The sequence below is a fragment of the Neopsephotus bourkii genome, unplaced genomic scaffold (genome assembly GCF_033783945.1).
Source record: "Neopsephotus bourkii isolate Nb327-2 ecotype Australia unplaced genomic scaffold, CSIRO-AGI_Nbou_v1 NB_533, whole genome shotgun sequence".
In the NCBI taxonomy this organism is placed as follows: domain Eukaryota; kingdom Metazoa; phylum Chordata; class Aves; order Psittaciformes; family Psittacidae; genus Neopsephotus; species Neopsephotus bourkii.
Window position 1 is genome coordinate 2062583 of NW_026901034.1, and position 19476 is coordinate 2082058.

General features: G+C 52.7%; 1 protein-coding gene across 8 annotated transcripts in view; it reads left to right on the forward strand.

The window, feature by feature from the left end:
- LOC133210912 (ankyrin repeat and fibronectin type-III domain-containing protein 1-like) overlaps window positions 1–19476 on the forward strand; it is a 227458-nt gene that overhangs the window by 186182 nt on the left and 21800 nt on the right. For 6 of the 8 annotated variants that reach the window (XM_061350763.1, XM_061350762.1, XM_061350759.1 and 3 more), the window contains one exon: window positions 1291–1419. The exons of the other annotated variants lie outside the window; for them this stretch is intronic. In XM_061350763.1, the coding sequence (XP_061206747.1) occupies window positions 1291–1419 (129 nt within the window). The remainder of the gene's footprint in view (window positions 1–1290; window positions 1420–19476) is intronic. 8 annotated transcript variants of the gene reach the window in all.

Below are 19476 nucleotides of genomic sequence, written 5' to 3' on the forward strand. Positions count from 1 at the left end.
ACCAGAGTTAATGAATTGAAGATGTCTGCATTTGAAATGTATCGGGAAAAAATACTATTAGCTGGTCGTGGTTGGCTTAATTATTGCGAGGAAAAGCAAGGACCTCTTGTTTCTGAGAAAACCCTTCTTCCTTCTGTTTTGGGTAGTGTTTTGTTTGGTTGAAACTGGTCAGGACTCGAGAGGAAGAGTGTTATGTGTGTAGGTTCAAAGGCTCCCCCCAGGTTTGATCCCCATCCTGTGGAACTTCGGTCAGATCACTCCTGCTGCATTGCATGCCCTGCCCAGCTGAGCAGTGGGAGCAGGTTGTGCTGGCACAGGACTGAAGGAGGGGAGGCAGTGGCCATGCTGGCAGGACTGGCAGACGGCACCAGTGCCACCAGCCTGGTCATGTGCCCAAGTTAGGGTGTCCCAGCTCCAGCTCCCCAAGCTGCTTCTCCCTTGCTCCCACCTCTGCTCCCAGTGAATGGGCAGCAGGGGTGGGCTGTGGCACCCAGGTCTCTGCTGGGCTCCAAAGCAAATCTCAGTGCCAGCTTTCTACATCTGGGTGGCTTGGAGACTGTGCTTGTGCCTTGGGACAGTGGTTCTCTTCTTGTTGGAGCCAGGGTGTTGCAGCATGGCCCCGGAGCCAGAGGTTGATTTTCTCCCGGTCCCAGGGACTGGGAGCGATGCTGGAGTATCCGCCTAGGAGGAAGGGGCTTTGTCCTCAGCACAGATGGGTTTTGCAGCTAAACCCGTTTGCTCACACGCATTTCTGTTTCTTCCTCCAAGCCATTTCTGATGTGGACTTATTTCCCTGTCAGCCCTCATCAGGGAAGCTGTCCCAGTGTTTGAAACCCCATCTGGGAGCTCCAGGGGCTTCGGGGCTTCCCCAAAGGAGTGTGGGTGTGCAGAGATCTGCTTTGATTCTCTCCACAGATACTTCCCTTGCTGCACAGCCTCTCTCAGGCAGGTAGTGAAAAAAGCTGAAACAGGTGGTGTGTCTCCAGCTTCGGCCATCACTGGCTGGTGTTTGGGCAGGAGATGATCGTGCTGCAGTGGGTTAGGGACCCAGCTCACAGCTTCAGCTTTGCTAACAGCACACCATGGACCCATGCTGGTCCTGGCCTGCTGAAGTGATGCTAACACTGCTGCTGCTCCCATTTCTTTTCCCCCTTTCCCTCTCCAGCTGGTGCCTCACTGTCCTGGTGCTGCTGACCCTCTTTTCAGCTCTGAGCATTACTTGACTTTGTGCCATGGACCTGCCACAGGGAGCTGCAGTGACATTAACGTCTTTCCTCTCCCCTTCCCTAGGTCGGAAAGCAGCCTCTCTAGATTTGCCCACCGCTTGTCGGTGAAGCAGAAGCAGGAGAAGAGAAGGAAAGCTGAGTATGCCTCGGCTGATCTGTCTGCCTTCCGCCCCAGGTCTCTGAGCATTGAATGGTAAGAGCTGCAGGACAGGGCTGGGGAAGGGAGCTCCTGCCTCTTCATCCCCACCTCTGTCCCCACTGCTGCCACTCTCTGTACCTGTCCAAGCAATGTGCTGTGGGACAACCCCTCTTCAAACCCCTCTGCCTGCTGCAGAAGCTCTCCCAGGGTATCAAACTGAAACATGCCCCCTCATTCCAGTACAGGGAGCAGCAGGGAGACCCAGGCAGCTGCTTCCATGGAGGCCTGAAGGACACCCCATGAACTAAGCCATGGTGGTCTTTTGGGGCTCATGTGGGATGTGAACATGCACGTCTGCTGAACTGGGGCACATGAGGGCACAACCCATGGGTGCTCCTCTCCCCTCCATGGCTGCTCCTCTCCCATTCCCTTCCCAGCTGGTGCTCCAGAGGATGCATCCCGCAGCTCTTCACTGCCTGACACGTATCTGTTGGATAAACAAGATCCAAGAGCCACACTGGGATGGCCACAGCCAGTGTGGGGGCACCAGAAGCCATGGCAGGGAACACATTGGGGTGGGTGTTGTGAAGGTCCGAGGTGCCCCAGCGCAGGCCACCCCCCATTCACCCATCCCTTTGCTCCTTTCTGCCCCAGTGCTGCTGCTACAGTGCCCTCAAGGCCCCTTGTGCTGAGCATAGGTCTGAAATTGCAGCCCCTGCTTAAGCAGGGAGCAATTCATCCTGGGTTGCCAGGCTCTGATGCAACAGCCTTTGGAAGCAGATCATAGTCAACCCTCCCAGCATTAGAGGTGACCTGCTAAGGATATCTAAAAGAACTGGAAATTTCATTGCTTTCTGCTTGCTTAGATGGCTAGAGGAGGGTACAAAGAAGAAAATAAATGCTTAGAAATTGCAAGAATGTCGAGCTTGGTTTTGTTTTTCCCTGCTTGTTTTGGAGATCTTTCTGGCATTTATTGTATGTTTTACCACTTCAGTGTGAGGTTGTGGAGTCCTCCTCAAAGGCTTCCTCTATCTGTGAGGTTAGTTAAGCATCAAAGCTGAGTAGGTATTAATGAAGGCAGACAAAGAAAGAATTTAAGCTATTTGATGACAGATTGCTTTCTTCCCCTGTTGCACAATTTTCTTTCCTTTGCTGAAATGATGTCATCAGGAAAGCTGCTCTGCAGTTACCATGAATCTTCCAAATAGACAAATATGTGAATTTGTAATATACCAGATAGAAAAACAAGGAACTCATTAAAACCAACCAAAGTTTCTCTTTATTTGCAATGAAGAAGCAAGAGAAGTCAGTAAATCTCATTTCTCCCTTTAAATGTCTCCCTGAAGCCCCCAGATCCCATTTTAACCCTGTGGTGTCAGGTTATTTGTGGTACATTTTCATTCACTCTGTAGCATTTTCCTGGGGGAAACCATCTGTCTTATAGTATTTTGCAAAGCACCTTGTAGAGCAGTGACTGCAGTGGAAGGTGATGCTGGTTTATGGGTTTTTTGTAAGCCAGCTTGGGAATGAGCTCTTGGTGAGGAGGAATTGCCTTTGCCTGCAGTTTGCCCCATGCCATTGCATTGGAGATAGAGGCTGGAAGGTGTGATTCCTGAAAGACAATCATTTAGGTTGGAAAAGACCTTTAAACTCATCGAGTCCAGCCATAAACCTAACACTGCCAAGTCCACCACTAAACCATGTCCTGAAATGCTGCTTCTACACACTTGTGCTATCTCATTTCATTATAGTTGGATACCCAAATTGAGTGGATGGAAAAGCTTAGCGTCATTTTAATTTACCTCACACCGCATAGACCACCCCGGTGTTTGAACTGGTAACACTACAGTAATTGGTAAAGGGCCTACATGTTTAATTACGACCTGATGTCACGGCTTCTGCAGGGAGCTGCTCTGGCCAGAGGGCGATAGCTGGTCATGGGTTTATCCTTGGCTGGAAATACCTCAAGCTGGATCAGTTGTCCAACTTGGCAGCCAGGCTTGGGTGGGCTGGAGTGCCTGCACTTGTGTGCTGGGTCTCTCTGACACTCAGCAGTTAAGCAGATAACCCAGGAGCTGTGCTGGCTGTGCTGTTGCAGTACAGGGATTTGTCATTTACGTGCACGGAGCACAGGTTCCAGAGAACAGCTGGGGATACCTGTGCATGAAACACAGAATGGGCACACTGCAGGCAGGTTTCCACACAGCTTTCGGGAGGCACTCAGATTCTTTTCCCACGCAGGCGTCCTACACAACCTCGTCCTCCCAAGGGGGAACCCGGCCTTTTCCCTCATGTGAAACATCATTTCTCTGCATTTCTTGTACAACTCCAGGAATCCATGATCAATGCAGCGGGATCAGCATCTTTGGTTAGTTGCTCTAAACAGTTTTGCTGCACGCAAGGAGCACTGCCGGGCAGGTGAGGTCCTGGGCTCTGTGGCTGATCAAAAACATTGCTCATGCCCTTGCAAACTACAGATGCCTAATTTGGCTTCCTGAGCAAATACCTATATGCATCAAATCTGTATTATTTATATGTAATCTGTATTTATAAGCTTAGCCCAAGGGCACCATGGCATCGTTTTACCTGCCTCTGTGCAGAGGGTGAACGTCCACATGGTATATGAGAGGGGTTCAGCTCATCCCATGTGGGTAGGAGGGGGATGGAAATGATGGACCATATTTTCCTAAATCGGTGGCTTCTGACAATCCTGCCCATGTTAATTCCAAGGCTTGAAGGCAAGGAAGGGCTCCTGGACCTGCATTACCTGTTGCCAGGGAGCAAGCAGAGATTATGAGCTGCATGGATGTTCACCCTCTGCACAGAGGCAGGTAAAACGATGCCATGGTGCCCTTGGCCTAAGCTTATAAGTACATACTACATATAAATAATACAGATTTGATGCAAATACAGCATTCCCAGTTGTTCTGGTGCCCAGGTAAGCATGGATGGAGCTGAGGTAGAAGAGAAGGAGCTCACAGCATCACAGGGTCTGTCTGACACTGTGTCCCCTCAGCTGAGCAATGCCAGGTAGGATGGGGACAAGAGAGCCCATCACTTCTGTTTGGGCCTTCTCCCTTGCCCTGGAGACAGGGAGCCCTGTGGGGCAGCATCCCTAGGCAATGGCAGCTCTCTGGGCCAGGAGGTGCACTTATTTGCTGCCACAATAAATAATCATAGAATCAGGAGTGGTTTGGGTTGGAAGGGACCTTAAAGCTCCTCCAGTTCCAACCCCCTGCCACAGGCAGGGACACCTTCCCCCAGACCAGGTTGCTCCAAGCCCCGTCCAACCTGGCCTTGAACACTGCCAGGGATGGGGCAGCCACAGCTTCTCTGGGCACCCTGTGCCAGCGCCTCAGCACCCTCACAGGGAAGAGCTTCTGTCTAAGAGCTCATCTCAGTCTCCCCTCTGTCAGGTTAAAGCCATTCCCCCTTGTCCTGTCCCTACAGGCCTTGTCAAAACAAGGTGCTGAATGTCTCATGGGAGCTGGGGATGCTCCCATCATAGGTCTCACGTTGGTGTGTCTGCCGGTGCACATCTTCCCCACTGGCTGTTGGAACGTGCCGGTGGGTCCCGTTTCTCCCAGGCACAAGGCACGCTTTATTCACACAGCACATGTGTCTGTGCGGAGCGCAGTGCTGCTGCTCCCAGCCCGGCCATGAGCAGAGCCTCGTTAGTTCCACTTAGTGAAAAAAACTTGCTGGGGGGAAGGGAGTGAAGGCAGGGAAAAAGTGAAGTATTGAGAAAACACTTATTTCATTCACATGTTGTTTACTGAAATAAATACTTCATTATTAGGCTTTTTTTTAGGCAATTTTTTTTTAAAGCCAGTGCCACAAAGTGCCCAGTGTTAGGCCCCGTGAATGTGCCAGATCACCTCAGCCCAGGGCTCCCCCCAGCCAGTGTATTGCTGCTGGAAGGTGCCTGGAGAGAGGCACTGGGGGAGCAGGGTAGAGCCAGGCTTTCCCAAGCTGCGGGAGAAAGTGGGTCCTGCTGGTGACCAATTCTGTTCCCCTTTGCTGGTTTCCTTCTCCTCCTCTTTGTTGTTTGGTGCCTGCTCTGGCACCGCAGCGGCCTGAGCTCCAAGTAAGGCAAAACCTGGTAACTGAGGCAAGGACGGATTTGGGGTCTGATTTATTAAAGTTCTGCTCTCTGCTAGTCTGTGATACTAATCTAGCTCCAAAGCATAAACAGCATGAAGGCCTGCAAGACAAAAGCCCTCTTCATCTGAAGCTCATCGCCTTCTGCCGTTAGAGACCTCCTGCTGTCCTCACAGCAACCCCCAAATCAGCCATCCCTTTTCACCCCCTTAGGGTGAATTGAGGCAAAGAGCCTCCTCTTCTCTTGCACATGTCACCTGAGAAATGAGACACATTTATCTTTCCTCCTAAGAGAGCCTTAATCCAATAAAATGACTGCGTTCCACTGGTTTACTCTTGTATGTGAGGAGCCTGGGAGCCTCGTCCCCCTCTCGCATCCTTCCAGCTCTGGTGCTCATCGGGAGTTCCAGCCCCAGCAGATTTGTTCTCCTGGCATCCATTTACCTCTTCCTTTTCCTTTCCTAGCTCTCTGTCTGTTTTCACTTCTTCCATTTGTTCCTCTGCTTGCCTTTCCCCCATTCTCCTTTTCCCATGCTCAGCTCTTGTTCACCGTTTTCTTCTTCTTGCTTTTTACTTCTGCTTGCTGCCTGTTCTCTTTGGGCTCCTCGAGTGTCTCATGCTGGAAAGCCTCCCTGTGATCCAAGGTCAGAATTGCCTATTCCCGTGGTGGCTCAGGAAAAATGCAGTACATTTCTCACTTCCACCATCCCGTTATCTCGTTCTGCTGCTTGGCTGCCAGTCACGAGCTATTGAAGCAGCGCTGGCAGGAGCATGTGTTCTGGTGGTTAGAGGCAGGCAGCTGGCTCTGGCTCAGCCCTGCCTGCAGCTTGTTTTGCTGCCTGACTCCTAGCACGCTGCTGAACCTCAGCTCCTCACTGAGAGGGGTGCGCTGGGACCAGCAGCTCTGCATGCAGCCCGTGCCTGCCTGGTGGGAAGGTGAGGAGGGGATGTCCACTGGTGGATGTCCGTGTGCTATGGGACCGTGGTGCCATGAGGGCAGGAACTGCAGCCACCAAGCACAGGAGCCACATTGATGCCATTGGGCTGTCAGAGATGGCACACGTGGCTCCACTGCCACACTCTGCCTCATGCTTTGGGTTTGGTCATAAAGCAAAAGATTTTAATGGAAGTATTTTCATGAAAGTTATTTAAAATTTTATATTGTAACATTTCCCCTTTGGGTTTAAGTGGTCTCATGTGGTGTGGAAATTCTCCCTGTTGCTGTGCTGCGGTGTGAAATCTGTGCCATGGAGGTGCCTGGTGCTGCTGGGCTCCTTCCATAGCTGCCCTCAGCTGCCATCAGCAGGCAGCACTGTGACCTGTCCCCATCAGCAGGCTCCTCACCTCCTGGCACCCCAGTGCTGAAGTCCTGGGGGGCTGCAGAGCCTGGGGGAGGTGCTGAGCTGCCAGCTGATCCATCTGACTGTTCCCAAGCCAGCACACTGCAGGGCTGCTACTGCAAAGCTCAACAAAAGCCTTGTGCTGTTTCCATCACAGTGGTCTACAGGACTTGTCCCAGCACTCTTTGCTTGACGGTCAATGGTTTGCCAGGGGCAACCAGCACAGAGTGAACTGTCAGCAACTTTTTGGGAGGTGGGGAGAAGCAGCACGCTAAAGACAGAGCGCCCAGAGCTCCTATGGATTTCACAGCCCTACTCGAGCTGTCTTTCCCCTAACTAAATCCAACACAGCAGAGGAGGTGTGGAGCCCCCTTCTCTTCCCACTGAGGAAGCTCTTAGCCTGAGTGAGGGAAAATAAGAGGGAAAACCAAGGCCCTGAGCCTTTCTGTGGAAGGGGAGGAATGCCAGAGCCTCAAGGTATGTGGGCATCTGAGAGCAGAGATGCTAGGGGCAGCCTGAGATGTGGGCTCCACATCTGCTCTAGTGTGGGGCACCCAGCCCTGCCCAGAGTGTCACCTTCCTCATCCCGCCAATCCTGGCCATTACTCGGGGTGTAGTTCGGCTGTGCCAAGGACAGGTCTTGGGCAAGCCAGCACAGTGTTGAAATGGAACGTGAGGTGCTTTGTCTCGACTGGGAGGGCTTTAAGCCCTCGCTCGGGAACAATGGCCAAGCTATGGGGTCATTTGTTCTGGTATTTCAGCAGCTCCTCATGATTTATGGGATGTTTTGTTCTGCTGCTTGTCTTAGCTTCCCCCTCTCCACCCTCCCCGTCTCCATCCCTTCTCCATTTCAGCTCCTCTTCCCCCCACGCCCTATTCCCCTAATAGCTGTGGAGACTCTCTGCCTTACAAGCTCATGGTATCTGTGACTTTTTGAATTAGCCATATGGGAGCTGGACTTCCACACAATTCTGTGGTCTGCCAGCATGTCCCGGTTGCCTGGGGAGCCAGCCTCCATCTGGGCCCCTTGCCCAAGGACAGCCTGAGCTTTCCCCCAGCACAGCAGATGGACGTTGCATCAGCAGGCCTCTGGAAAGTCAGTTTATGGGCGATAAATGTGATCAAGAGGAGCTGTAGTCCCACCAAGGAGGGCTCTATCTGTGGAGACCTCCCCTGTACCAAGGCGGGATGGGGGCTTGGCTGCCTGGTCCTGGTGCTGCCCCCCTCCACCCTCCCAGGACACCTCTCCATGTGTGAATTGGATGCCAGTTAGGGAGTCACAGATCTTTTGGCATTGAAAAGTGGATGGGGCAATGTGGTTCAAGAGCTTAGCTTTATCCCCAGCACCCTGGGGATGGCTATGGTTGATGCCTCTGAATGTATGGGGTAGGAGTTGGTGGGACAGTGATTCACCAGTGACTGTGAGGAACTCACTGATGGGAATGGGGAGAAGCAAGCCCTCAAAATATGTCCCTGAATGTTGGGTTTGCCTTTAGGAAAGCATTTAAAACAAATTATTTGTTTGCAGAAAATCATCTTGTATCTTCATTGCCTGAATCGTCTGCAAACAGAGAGAGGCGCAAGGGCAACTGCTGTGCACAATGACAGCGATGTGTCTGCTGTAGGGGCTTTGCAACAGGAGAGGGGTCATGGTCCATGCAGCTCTACTCCTGCCATCCTGTGCTGCTGGCAGGGAGGTGGGATCACCCGATCCCATGGACACTGGTGGGAAAGGAGAGCAGCATAGGGTGAGTTTGGGACCATCCATATCTGTAAGGTCTGTGCAAAGCCTCCCCTCCCGGTGCAACAACCTCCATCAGCCCAGACTTACTCCTCACCTGGGGAGAGACAGCTCAGCTTGAGATTCCAATGAGGATGGAGAGGCTGGGAGCAGACCAAGGGCTGGGTCCCCTCTGTGTGCAGCATTATGACTAGCCACCACAGGCGCTGGCTCCAGCAGGTCCAGTGGTTCCATTTGCATTTTTTTCTTGTGTCACTTGAGCCCTCTGGGAAAGTGACAGAAGTGAAACGCTCATAGAAGACTGATTTCCAGGTTCTCCCTGTCTGGGACTGGAGCCCTCAGCCTGATCCCTTCCTCACTGGGAGCAAATGAAGCAAACACCATTTATTTCAAAGACAAGCTTCAGGTATTGTGCCGATGTGTTGCTCTGGTTATCTGCTGGTAGCTAATACCTCTGAGCCCCAGTAAGATTATTTCTCAGTGCAGCATATCCGTTATCTTCAGTGCACATTGATGGCTCTCAAATAGCCTATTTGCTTGATTTGTTTTGGTTTATTCTCATCATCTCTTTGCCATTTCCCATGGCCTGGATCTGCAAAGCAGTATGGATGTCTTGATCTCTGCTGAGGAGTGTGGACGATGCTTTTTATCCTGTAGGATCCCCACCAATTCTTCTCCATGGATGTGTGTCCGTGCCCAGAAGGTTGTACAGCAGGCAGCCCCAGCCCCATGGTTATGCTGCAGAAAAACTGCAGGGATGCCCCAGTCCTTGGCATGGAAGGGAAACTTCATGAATGTCTGTATCTTGGCATGAGTCAAGCCCTTCCTGATTGGCCCATGGATCCTCCACACCAGCTAGTATTCCCGTAGTGCACTGAATTTGGAGGGTCTTAGCTCTTCTAATCTTCTTAGCCAGCACACAAAGTGTCTCAATATCTGTCTTTTAGTGGGAATATTGTTAGTAAGCTTGGTTTCCTATTAGTGGTCAGGTTTCAGACCAGTGGCTTTGAACCTGGCTTCTCCTTGAGCTGATTCTCAGCTGGGGAAGGATGGTCTGGATGAGCTGTGTGCATGGAGAGCCCCAGCAAGGCAGGCACTCTGCCCTGGGCTGCTGCAGCCCTGGGACAGCTTTGCCCTTGGAGCAGAAAAGATTTCTGATCTTGGTCTTGCTGCTGATGCTGCTGGGGCCACTGGGGTCAGGAAACTCAGAAGCATCAGCATTTCCAGATTGTTCTGACAGCCAGCACTTTCAAGGTATTGGAGTACTTTTAATCCTTCCTTGTCCCTTAAACAGTGGCAGTCCCTGTTGTGTTGGTTTTCTTTGCTCTTCAGTAGTTTCCTCCTGGCTGAGACACTTCTGCCTGCCAGAACTTCAGGAACCTCCTGTTTATCTTCCTGGAGAGCATCTCTTGGGCCTACTGCCTTGGATGCTGGCAGGATGGGCAGCACTCAGTGGGGAGGCCAGACTGTATGTAGGAGTCAGCCCAGGACACTTGTGACACCAAGGACCATGTCCTTGGGTGTGTTGAGATTTCTCTCTACCTTTGCTTGAGTCTTTCCTGCTACCTGCACACTCACTCTTCCCCATTATTTTGCTTCACACCTACCTCTCTTACCCACTGGTCTTCTGCTGGCTTTCTTGCTTTTAAGAGAAGGTTTGTGAATCCAAGTGAAGTCCACATCTCCTGAGCCTCATGCCTGGTGGAGGTCAGGGAGAAGCAGTTATATTCCACTCTGCTCCTTACTTCCAGATTTCTTCCCATTCTCCCTCAATATTGAAATGCTCATCCATCTACCCCCATGCACCCTGCAATAGCTCACTCCCCAGGGACATTCCCACTATGGGAATACCCCATCCCACTATGCCTTTGTTGCCTTTATTGGCACTATTATCAGGGAGGGCTGAAGAGGGATGAAGGTCTTTTATGAAGAGCTGTTGGGCAGTGCGGAGGAGGTTTTTCCATGTCGGCAGTGCAAAATAGTGCAGATCTGATAAAAGTTCCAGTTTCAGGGCCAGGAAAAAGCAAGGTTCATACTTGGGTTTGTCCAAAGTGGAATTGGACAGTTGGCAGCAGCTGCCAGTGTCATCATGATTATGGTGACAAGGTCTTCATGACAAAGTCACAATGGTGACAAGAATGGCACAAGGTCTTCACTTTGCCCATGGTTTGGAAGTTCACCTGAGCCCTCAACAGATTTTTTCAGATAGTTTGGCTTCCATCCACATGTGACAACAGGCCCTGTAAAAGCTGACCAGTTAGTAGCTGGGTGGTAAATATCTCCTGCCTTAAGACAGGGCAGGCTCCTTCGTGATGGTCCACTGTGAAAGCTGTTGTTTCTGAGCTTTGAAAAATGAACATACGACAATGTCAGCATTTGTTACGCATGGCCACCAAAGCAGCTGCTGAGCTGAGCAGAGCTCCAAAAAACATGTCTTCTTGGTGTTATCAGGATTGACTCTGGCCCACTGCCCCAAGGGGAGACATCATCACCTTCAGCAGGATGCTGTGGCTTGTTGAGTTGATGTTCTCCACACAAACCCTATGGGTTTTCAAGCACATGGTTGCATCCTCTGAGGTGGAGGTAGATCTAGCAGTGTGGTGACTCAGCTCTTCCTGCAGCATTGTTTCTCCTCTCCACCCCCAGGCTCACCCAGACTGACTCATCAAAGCTTCTGAGCTTCACCCGTATCAGAGAAACATGGCCTGGGCTGGGGGCAGGGGACAAAGGCTGGCCTGGGGCACAGGGGACCTGGCTTTTCCTGGCCAACTGAGCGACTGAGGGTGAGATCTGCCCCTCTTTGTGCCTTGGTTTCTCACCCTATAAAAGGAGCACAGCACACTGACCTGTTTTCTCAGGCACTTGGAGATCTACTGATGAAGGAGCTGACTGTTGCATCAGTACAATTGGTAAATGGGGTCTTCTGCTGGCAAACCTGTTCCCCCAGCCCCATGGACAAGATGTTGGCTGGCTCCAAGGTCAGAGCTGGCAGGTGAAGCTTTACTCTTAGGCTTTGTAACTTTAGAATCACAATCTGAAGCTGTTAGCTTATGTTACCACTTCATCAGAGTGCACAAAGGTCAAAGTTTCTGGGATGCATGAGGTGTCCTGTGCGGTGGAACCTCCTCTGTCCAGGGAGCAGATGCTAAAAAAATGAGTCGATCCCCCTCCAAATGGTGTTCTCGTTCATCAGGATCTTTGCTGGGGAAGAGGAGCCAGTTCTGATCAGAAGCAGTGAAAGGAGCAGAGATGGGCAGGTGGGATGTGGGGATCCAGGCAGGTATAATCCTAAATTATTTTGGGTTTAAATGTCAGTGTGCACTGGGCTCTGGAGTCAGAGGGTGCTTGCTCCCTCTGTGTGATGGAGCCTTCAGCTTTTCTGCAAGCTTGGCCTTCATCAGAAGACATAATCCTTGAAGAAGAGACCTTGTGCTGGAGAACCGCTCTGAGGGGAGAGACAGCCCGGTGAGGCTTAGTGAGGTTCCTGGTGCTAGGAGGGACTGCTCTGCCCCTGAACCTTGTCAGAAAATGGGACTTGGGAAGGCATATCTGTGCTGGTGTGCAAGCAGCTCATCTAAGGTCTAACACATGCCAAGGGTGCCTTGTCCCTGCCCTGTGTCCTCGTGGGCCTCCAGACCGGCTCTACTTCATTCTTCCTTCTGTTGCACATCGGGAGCAGCTTAGAGCTACATCCTTCCTGTGCCAGTCGGGTGCTGGTGTCAGGTTTCCCAGTGCGCTGAAATCCGACAGAAAGCGGGTCAAATCCTGGGAAGTAAGTAGGCTGCTTCTGGACACAGATAAGCCTGTGTGACCTTTAGCTAATGCTCCTGCTTCCCCGGTCTGTGCCTAGTGTCTGCTGGCTGTCCAAGGGGGGGTCTGAGGAAACCTTGACTCTCAGAGTGGGTCTGGAGCAACTTGAGCAAGGAGTGGATAATACAGTGGACTGCTGGCCTGCTTTCTGTGCAAGTGGAAGGCTGATGCTGGCAAGAGGTCCTATCTTCCCAGTGTCTATCCTCCCCCCATCCTCCCTGGCTCAGCTCTGCCCTGTTCACGAGCTTTTTAAGGCTCGTGGCAAGCAGCAAAGCAGTTTTGCTTATGGAGCAGAGCTCTGCTGAGGTGAACTTCATTTGAACTCGTGAAGTTTCTTTGGCCCTTTTTCCTGACGATACAGGTGGGTCAGGAACAGGATGATGGTTTGCACAGGGACCCAAGTCTGCCTTCCTCATGTACCATCATCCTCCTCCTGTTCCATGGAGGAGGTATCTGCTGCCTGAGCGGCTTCTCGTCGCTCCAGGTAGAAGTGCCAGCAGACTGATAGAGCTGTCCTTGCGCTACACTGGGACCGTGTTGCCATAACTGCTGCTCTCCTGATCTTAAGGGGGATGGTAGGCACCCCACTGCAGCACCTTGACTGCAGCCTGAGCAGCCCCCCATGTTAACAGGGGGGACAAGGTGGTACCTCCCAGGCCAGCATGTGCCAGGGGCACTGGGCACCTAGAGGGCTTTCCAGGTCTGTGGGCATTGTGGTCCTGAGAAAGCTGCCTTGCAGTGCACAGCCAGGAGAAACAGGGTGAGGAGCATGGTAGCATGACTGGGCGTCTCCAGCCTGCCTTGCTGTTCAGGGGAGTTAAGGCCACAGCAGTACCCACCATGTGGTGGGGCCACCAGCTCTGTGACATGCTTCCCAGCCCCTTGGTGGTGGAGGAACCCAAACTGCTTATGTCTGGCTCGAAGCTCCTGCTCGGTGTAAACATGTAAACAGGTATCTCCCTATTGCTTTGAGAGATCTCTTGAGGTGCTGGGGTCAGAGTTGTCTCTTCTTGCCCTGTGCTGTCACTTCCTATCATCAGGGCCACCTACAGGCACTGGTCCCTGCCACCCTTGCAATGAAGTTATCCTCGTGTGCTCCTGTGGAGGGGCAAGGGGCAAGATGGGCACCTCTGGCCCAACATGCTGATTGTAGACAGAGCCAGCAGATGGCTGTTGTTCAGGCTGTAGAACACTTTCCAGTGGGAGTTTCTTTGCTTATACCTTTGCCAGACTTTAACTGTTTGGGCTGAATTATTCCATGCTTGCTCTACATTAGGCTGAACTTTTTCTCTCCTTCTCAGCCTCCTCCTGCCCCAGGTTTCAGCAGGATTTTTTCTCCTCCTCTTTGTTTGAGGATTTCTGGTGCCTCCATGCTTTGGAAAAGAGACTTGAAATTTGGCAGGGTTGGTGCATTCCTGGTGGAAATTGGCACAGATCTGGTGAAGTTGTTAGCCTCTGGAAAGCAGTGGCTGGCTGCTGAGGTCCCTATCTGCAGAGGCTGTGGCCACTGCACCCTCTGCCCTCCAGCAGCACCCAGCACTTCCTGCTCCATCTCTAGAGGCACCCCCTTGCCCATGCAAGTCCAGGTCAGGAGTAGTGACTGCAGAGAGAGCAAGGGTTGGTTGGTGCTCCTCATTAGCAAGTCTCAAAGCACTTTACAGAAGACAGCATCATCTTTATCTCAATTTCCCACTGGCTGTGGGCATCACTTGCCTTTCACTCCCAGTGGTAGACCAAGGAACAGAGCTCAGGTCAACTTGGGTAGTGTCTCGAGCAGCTGACAATACTTGGTAAGAAGAGATAGTGTTTCCCAGAGCTCCCATGTTGAGAGAGACCTCAGGAAAGGGCATATGCATGCCTGCCTCTCCCATGGGTGTGCTTGGCAGTACTGGTCACATCGATGCATAGATGAGCATGTCCTGGTGGTCAGGTTTGACCTGGTGATTGCCATGGTTTTTAATGTTGCTCTTTTATAGTAGTGTGGGAATCTTTTCTACTTACTGTTTGGGGGCTCTGACAATTCCTCCGTAGAGCTGTTATCCTCAGCTTGAGCTTCTCTACCTGATGGCATCTCAAAGGTTTATGCAGCTACAGGGGTGAGACAGGGGGCGGGAAAGCTCCAGTCGGATGGAGGCAGCAGACAAACCTTGGCTGGAAGGAAGCCTGGCTGAGGCTGAGGTCTCCCCAGCTGGTGCCACTGCAAGAGCACTTGAGCACTTGTGGGGTGTTTCCTAGCAAAATGGCAAAAAACCAGTTGGCTCCTCCTCTTGGAATGCAGTCTTTAGACCCTGACTTTCCTAGAGATGCATGGAGGGAAGGTTGGCTCTGGCTACGGGAGTGCTTTTGTAGCTGAGGGGCAGTGATCCTCTGGCATTCCACTAGGTGGTGCTGGCATGAGACTGGCACCAGGGCTACGTGGTGGGGCTGGTCAGAGAAGACCCCAGTGGGTGCTGGTAGTGGAGCAAGCCAGCAGCAAACCTTGTCATGAAGCTGTGCTGAAAGGGAGCCAGCCTAGGACATGTCAGTCCAAGGAGACCCCTGAGGGGGGGTGGCAGCTCTTGGTAGAGGTGCCAGGAACACCGTGTGGGTAGCAACCAATGTGCCCATCACTACCAGCTGGCTCCCGCTGATTGCCTTCCCGCAGGAAAGGGGTTTTCTGACTCCAGTAACATTTACCAGCTGGGCAGCAGCTCTGGAGCCGGGTGTGTGCGTTTGTCTGTTCTTCCATTGTGTCTTGGCTGTCGTCTCCTCCTCCCTGCTGAGATCAATGTCTGTGGCCTGCCTTTTATAACCCCTTTGGGTTCAGCACTGGAAGTCTTCAGCCAGCGGTGCTGGTTTCCATCGTGCAGCCTCAGTGTGCTTGAGCAGCTCGGTCCCTGTCTATCTGGGTGGCTTGGGTAGGAGAATGGACTGGAGGTGGGTTTCCACCAGAAGGGACATCCCAGTGATGGGCTGGGGAGATCCTCTGGAGGTCTGTGAAGTACAGGTTGGACGCAGTTGGTTGAGAATGGAGACCAGGCACAGGTGTGAGGTGGGTAAGATCAGGTGACCTCCAGAATTCCTCCTTGGGCCAGTTTTGTCCAATTTCATGGTTTTGGAGAAGAGGTGGTTTCCCATGCAAGCCGGATCCCACCAGCGTATTCTTCCTGGTGGCACCAGGTGGCGCAGGAGATTAAAGGATTTGCTGCTCATCCTCGCAGGTATGGGTTCGTATAGCTTCTCACTGTTGTGATGAGTCTGTAGGTCTTAGCCACCATGGCATGTAGCTGTGCTCCCATGCTAGGGCTGAAGCCCCAAGGCCAGGCAACAACCATGCAGCTCCCAGGATCCCCATTTCCAGCAGAGCAAGGAACTGAACTAACGTTTGAACCCAAGTGAGGGGCCTGGTATGCAGGTGCTGCAGAGCCTCAGCATTCTCTGTCTCAGTGTCAGGGGGAACAGCCCCAGTGGGTCCCAGGGGGGATGAGGAGGAGGCAACATGGGATGTTACCCTGGTGTGAGGCCATGCTGAAGTGCAGAACATCTCTCCTGCACACACTTGAGCCATCAGAGAGGAAGATGAGTTAGTGCTGCTTCCTGGCTCCAGGGCATTTTGCCTGGGTGCAGGTACATGGTGGCAACCCTCAGAGGAGCTAGGACAATGCCATCCCAGCCCCCATGGCCTCTTCTCCCATGTGGAGATGCTGATGCAGCCTGCTGATGAAGCCGCGGGAGGCCACAGCAGCTTCCCCAGGAGCCTGCCCTGCTCTCTACCAGGAAGCGAGTGTCAGAGCAAGGGACAGAACCAAGCTTGGATGAGCGTGTCCTTACATCTCTTCTCACTCCTCCAAGCTATGGCTGCATTGCTGAGCATCCCCACACTGAGAGTTCTGCTCCAACTGGGTCTGAGCTGGGGCCCTGCAACGGAGATATTTTTTCTCCCTTCTTTTGCCTCCAGTGATCTTTGAGAGCAGGCGTCGTATGACTCAGCTTCTGCATTTGATACCCCCGAGAAAAGTTTGCACACATGCATCTGTGGCACAGAGCAGTGCTCGTTCCTGGCAAGCCAAACTGGGATAGGATTTCTTTCTGAAAGAGGGACCGTGAGTCCTTACTGCTCATCTGCTTTTAATATGCGGAAGTCTGATTTAGCCAGGATGGTGCCAGCAGGTTGGAGGTGTCTTCCAGAGCACTGTTGACCTGCTCCAGCATCTGGAGCTTCCGGCATCCTGAAAGGAAAGGAGGAAGTGCCATCGCAGTGCAGAGCAGGTGCTCAGCCAGTCCCTCTGTGCACTGGAAATCTGTCTGTCCTCCTGTCCCTACCTGCAAATGTCCAGCTGGTTGCCTGTGCCAGAAGCATCAGGCACATTTTGGGTGCCGGGGCTGAACTGCTAGTTCTGGCGCTCAGTGTGGGGCACGGTCAGCAGAAGTTGACACCGACCCTGTGAAGAGTAGTTTATACACTGACCTTTAGGTCCTATCTTTCTGCTGCCTGGTCCCTGCGAGCAGCTCTTGGTCTGGAGACAGCTCCTGAGTGGAACAGGGAGCACCCAGCCAGCCCCAACACCAAGGTAGGATTCTGAGCTCCCTCTCTGGGTTGCTGAGCAAGCCCAAGGTTACAGACCCTGCAGTGCAGAGGCTTGCAGGGTGCTGGGATTGCAGGACATGGGTTTGCAGGGTGCAGGGGTTGCAGGACGGTAGCAAGCCTGAACCAAACCAGTCCCCAAGGCTATGTGCTGGGCGCTTGTCATGGCAGGACCAGCTCCAGCTGCCTCCTGTCCTTCAGTGGAAGGATTTTCAGGTGATTACAGGGTGCACCATGGGTACATGCCACCATGGTGGCTGCACAGGGCTTCCCCATGGGCTTTAGTCACAGGTTGGGGCAGCCCATCCTGCTCAGTTCCATCTCCATCAGGTTCCAGTTAAAACCAAATGCGCTCTCCAGCTTAAGCTGCCATTTCAGCCCTTCCAAAAATGAAACAAATACCCACGGACTGCAATTCGAATTGCAGCTCAATTAGGGCTTGTTCCCAATGCGATCATAAAACCTCCAGTACGAAAACAAACAACCCAACCAAACCACATCCAAGCTTGACAGCATCCTCTGGAATGCCTTTAAAATAACAAGAGGGGCAGAGGAAGATGAAAGCAGTGTGGCTGGTGGGAAGAGGGCTCTTGGGCCCTGAGAGGCAGCCAGAGGTGGGCTGAGCAGGTGTGGGGTGGGGATAGGGACTGCTGAGAAGTGATGGGTGTGATGGAGGTGAGGTGGGATGGGGATTAGTGTGGAAGCAAAGGGTATGATGGAGATAGGGCAGCCTGGGGCCCGTAGAGTGAAGGGCTGGGCTGTGCTCCCAGCGGGGTTTAGTGGCGTGAGGGAGAGGAGGCTGTGCGGGTGTTCTGGAGGGTAGTGGCTGTGGTGTGGCCATGGCGGTGGCAGTGTTGGAGCAGGACGGGGTGCAGGGCTGGCGCAGGGCAGCTGGACTGCGTGTCCCGCGTAACCCTGGTGTGTCCCGGGTCCAGCCAGTCTGGTGCCGCGGTTCGGATTTCACGGCGGGCTTTAAACCCGGCCATATTTAGTGTGCGCTTCACTGCGCTGTCAGGGAGGGGAAGCCGCAGCACAACTAATAAAACAAGCCAAACAAAAACAATGTAATTAAAGAGACTCAGCACTGTGTGTTCCCATGGCAAGAACATTTACTCAAGACTTCCTTGCTCAGATACTTAATGTCAAGCAGCAATTACAGGCTGGCACTGTGGGACACGCAGTGAGGAGGGTTTACCCTGACTGGGAGTGGGGAGCCCCAGGCTGAGCAGAGCTCCCAGCAGTGCATCTGCAGTACCAAGGGACTCTGCTGCTGGGTGAGGACCAGGGCTTCCCAGGGACAACGGGTCTTGTGACAGGGGGATGCTGCACCCTCCCTGAGCCCCTTCAGGCAGGGACACCCTCAGTCAGCTCAGTTTAAACCGAAATAGGGGAAGTTCTTCCCTGTGAGGGTGCTGAGGCGCTGGCACAGGGTGCCCAGAGAAGCTGTGGCTGCCCCATCCCTGGCAGTGTTCAAGGCCAGGCTGGACGGGGCTTGGAGCAACCTGGTCTAGTGGAAGGTGTCCCTGCCTGTGGCAGGGGGCTGGAACTGGATGAGCTTTAAGGTTCCTTCCAGCCCAAACCGTTCAATGAAAACAGTGAAGCCAGCAGAGCTGGCCTGGATGCACAGCTGAGGGCCTGAAGGAACATTTCTTCTCCCCTCCAGCATCTCCTTCCTAACCCCTGTTCGTGTGAGCCTCTGAGGTTTTATGTTTCCCTTCCCTGAAGGGGATGGATAGGTCAAGGTGCCCAGAGCTGGTCTCCACTTAAGAACAGCTCAGTGCTGGGCTGATGGTACTGTCAGAATCATCTCCCTTGGCTGGAGAGCCAGCCATTGTGCATTGTCCCTTAGAAGTGCCCCAGTGTTCTGGCAGTGCTGGCTGAGGTCTGCATGCAGGCAGGGCAGCAGCTGCCCAGGAGAGACCTGCACGTGTGGGCACAGCCAGGATGGTGCCACACTGTGACTGCAGCATGAGTGCAACTGCAGTCCCCACAGTGATGGTCATAGGGACCAGAGAGCTGACAGTCTGATTTTGATTGTATTTTAATGGGAGTTGAGCCACTGGGATTCTGGACTCACTTAAAAACAATGATTGGGATGCTTAATTAAAAAAAAAAAAAAGAAAAAAGAAAGAACAGAAAGAAGCATCAGCATTATCATGTTGCAGCAGAATTTGCTCATGTGTCTCTGCTCCCTTCCTCCCCCAGAGGTACTGCTGGGCCTGCAGAAATGGAGTGTTTTATGGGAGCCCTCCGCAGGCTGTCAGCAAATGAGCTACTTGGTTGTCTTCCAGCCTCTCTTGGAGTCTTGAAGTCTCTGTCTGTCCCAAATTCAGAGCCTGTGATTTAGGAGTTAGGTGCAGTGGGGCAGGCTCTTCCCTGCTGTACTGCACTGGGGGATGTGGCCATGCCTCTGGAGGACAGTGCTGACTTGCCAACTGGGCCGAAGATGTGGGACATGATGTGTCCAGTCCATGTGCTTCCTGTGTGCTTCCCGTGTGCTTCCCTGCTGCCACAGCTCCTCCAGCAGCTGAGCGAGGGCTGGTCTCGGGAGCAGC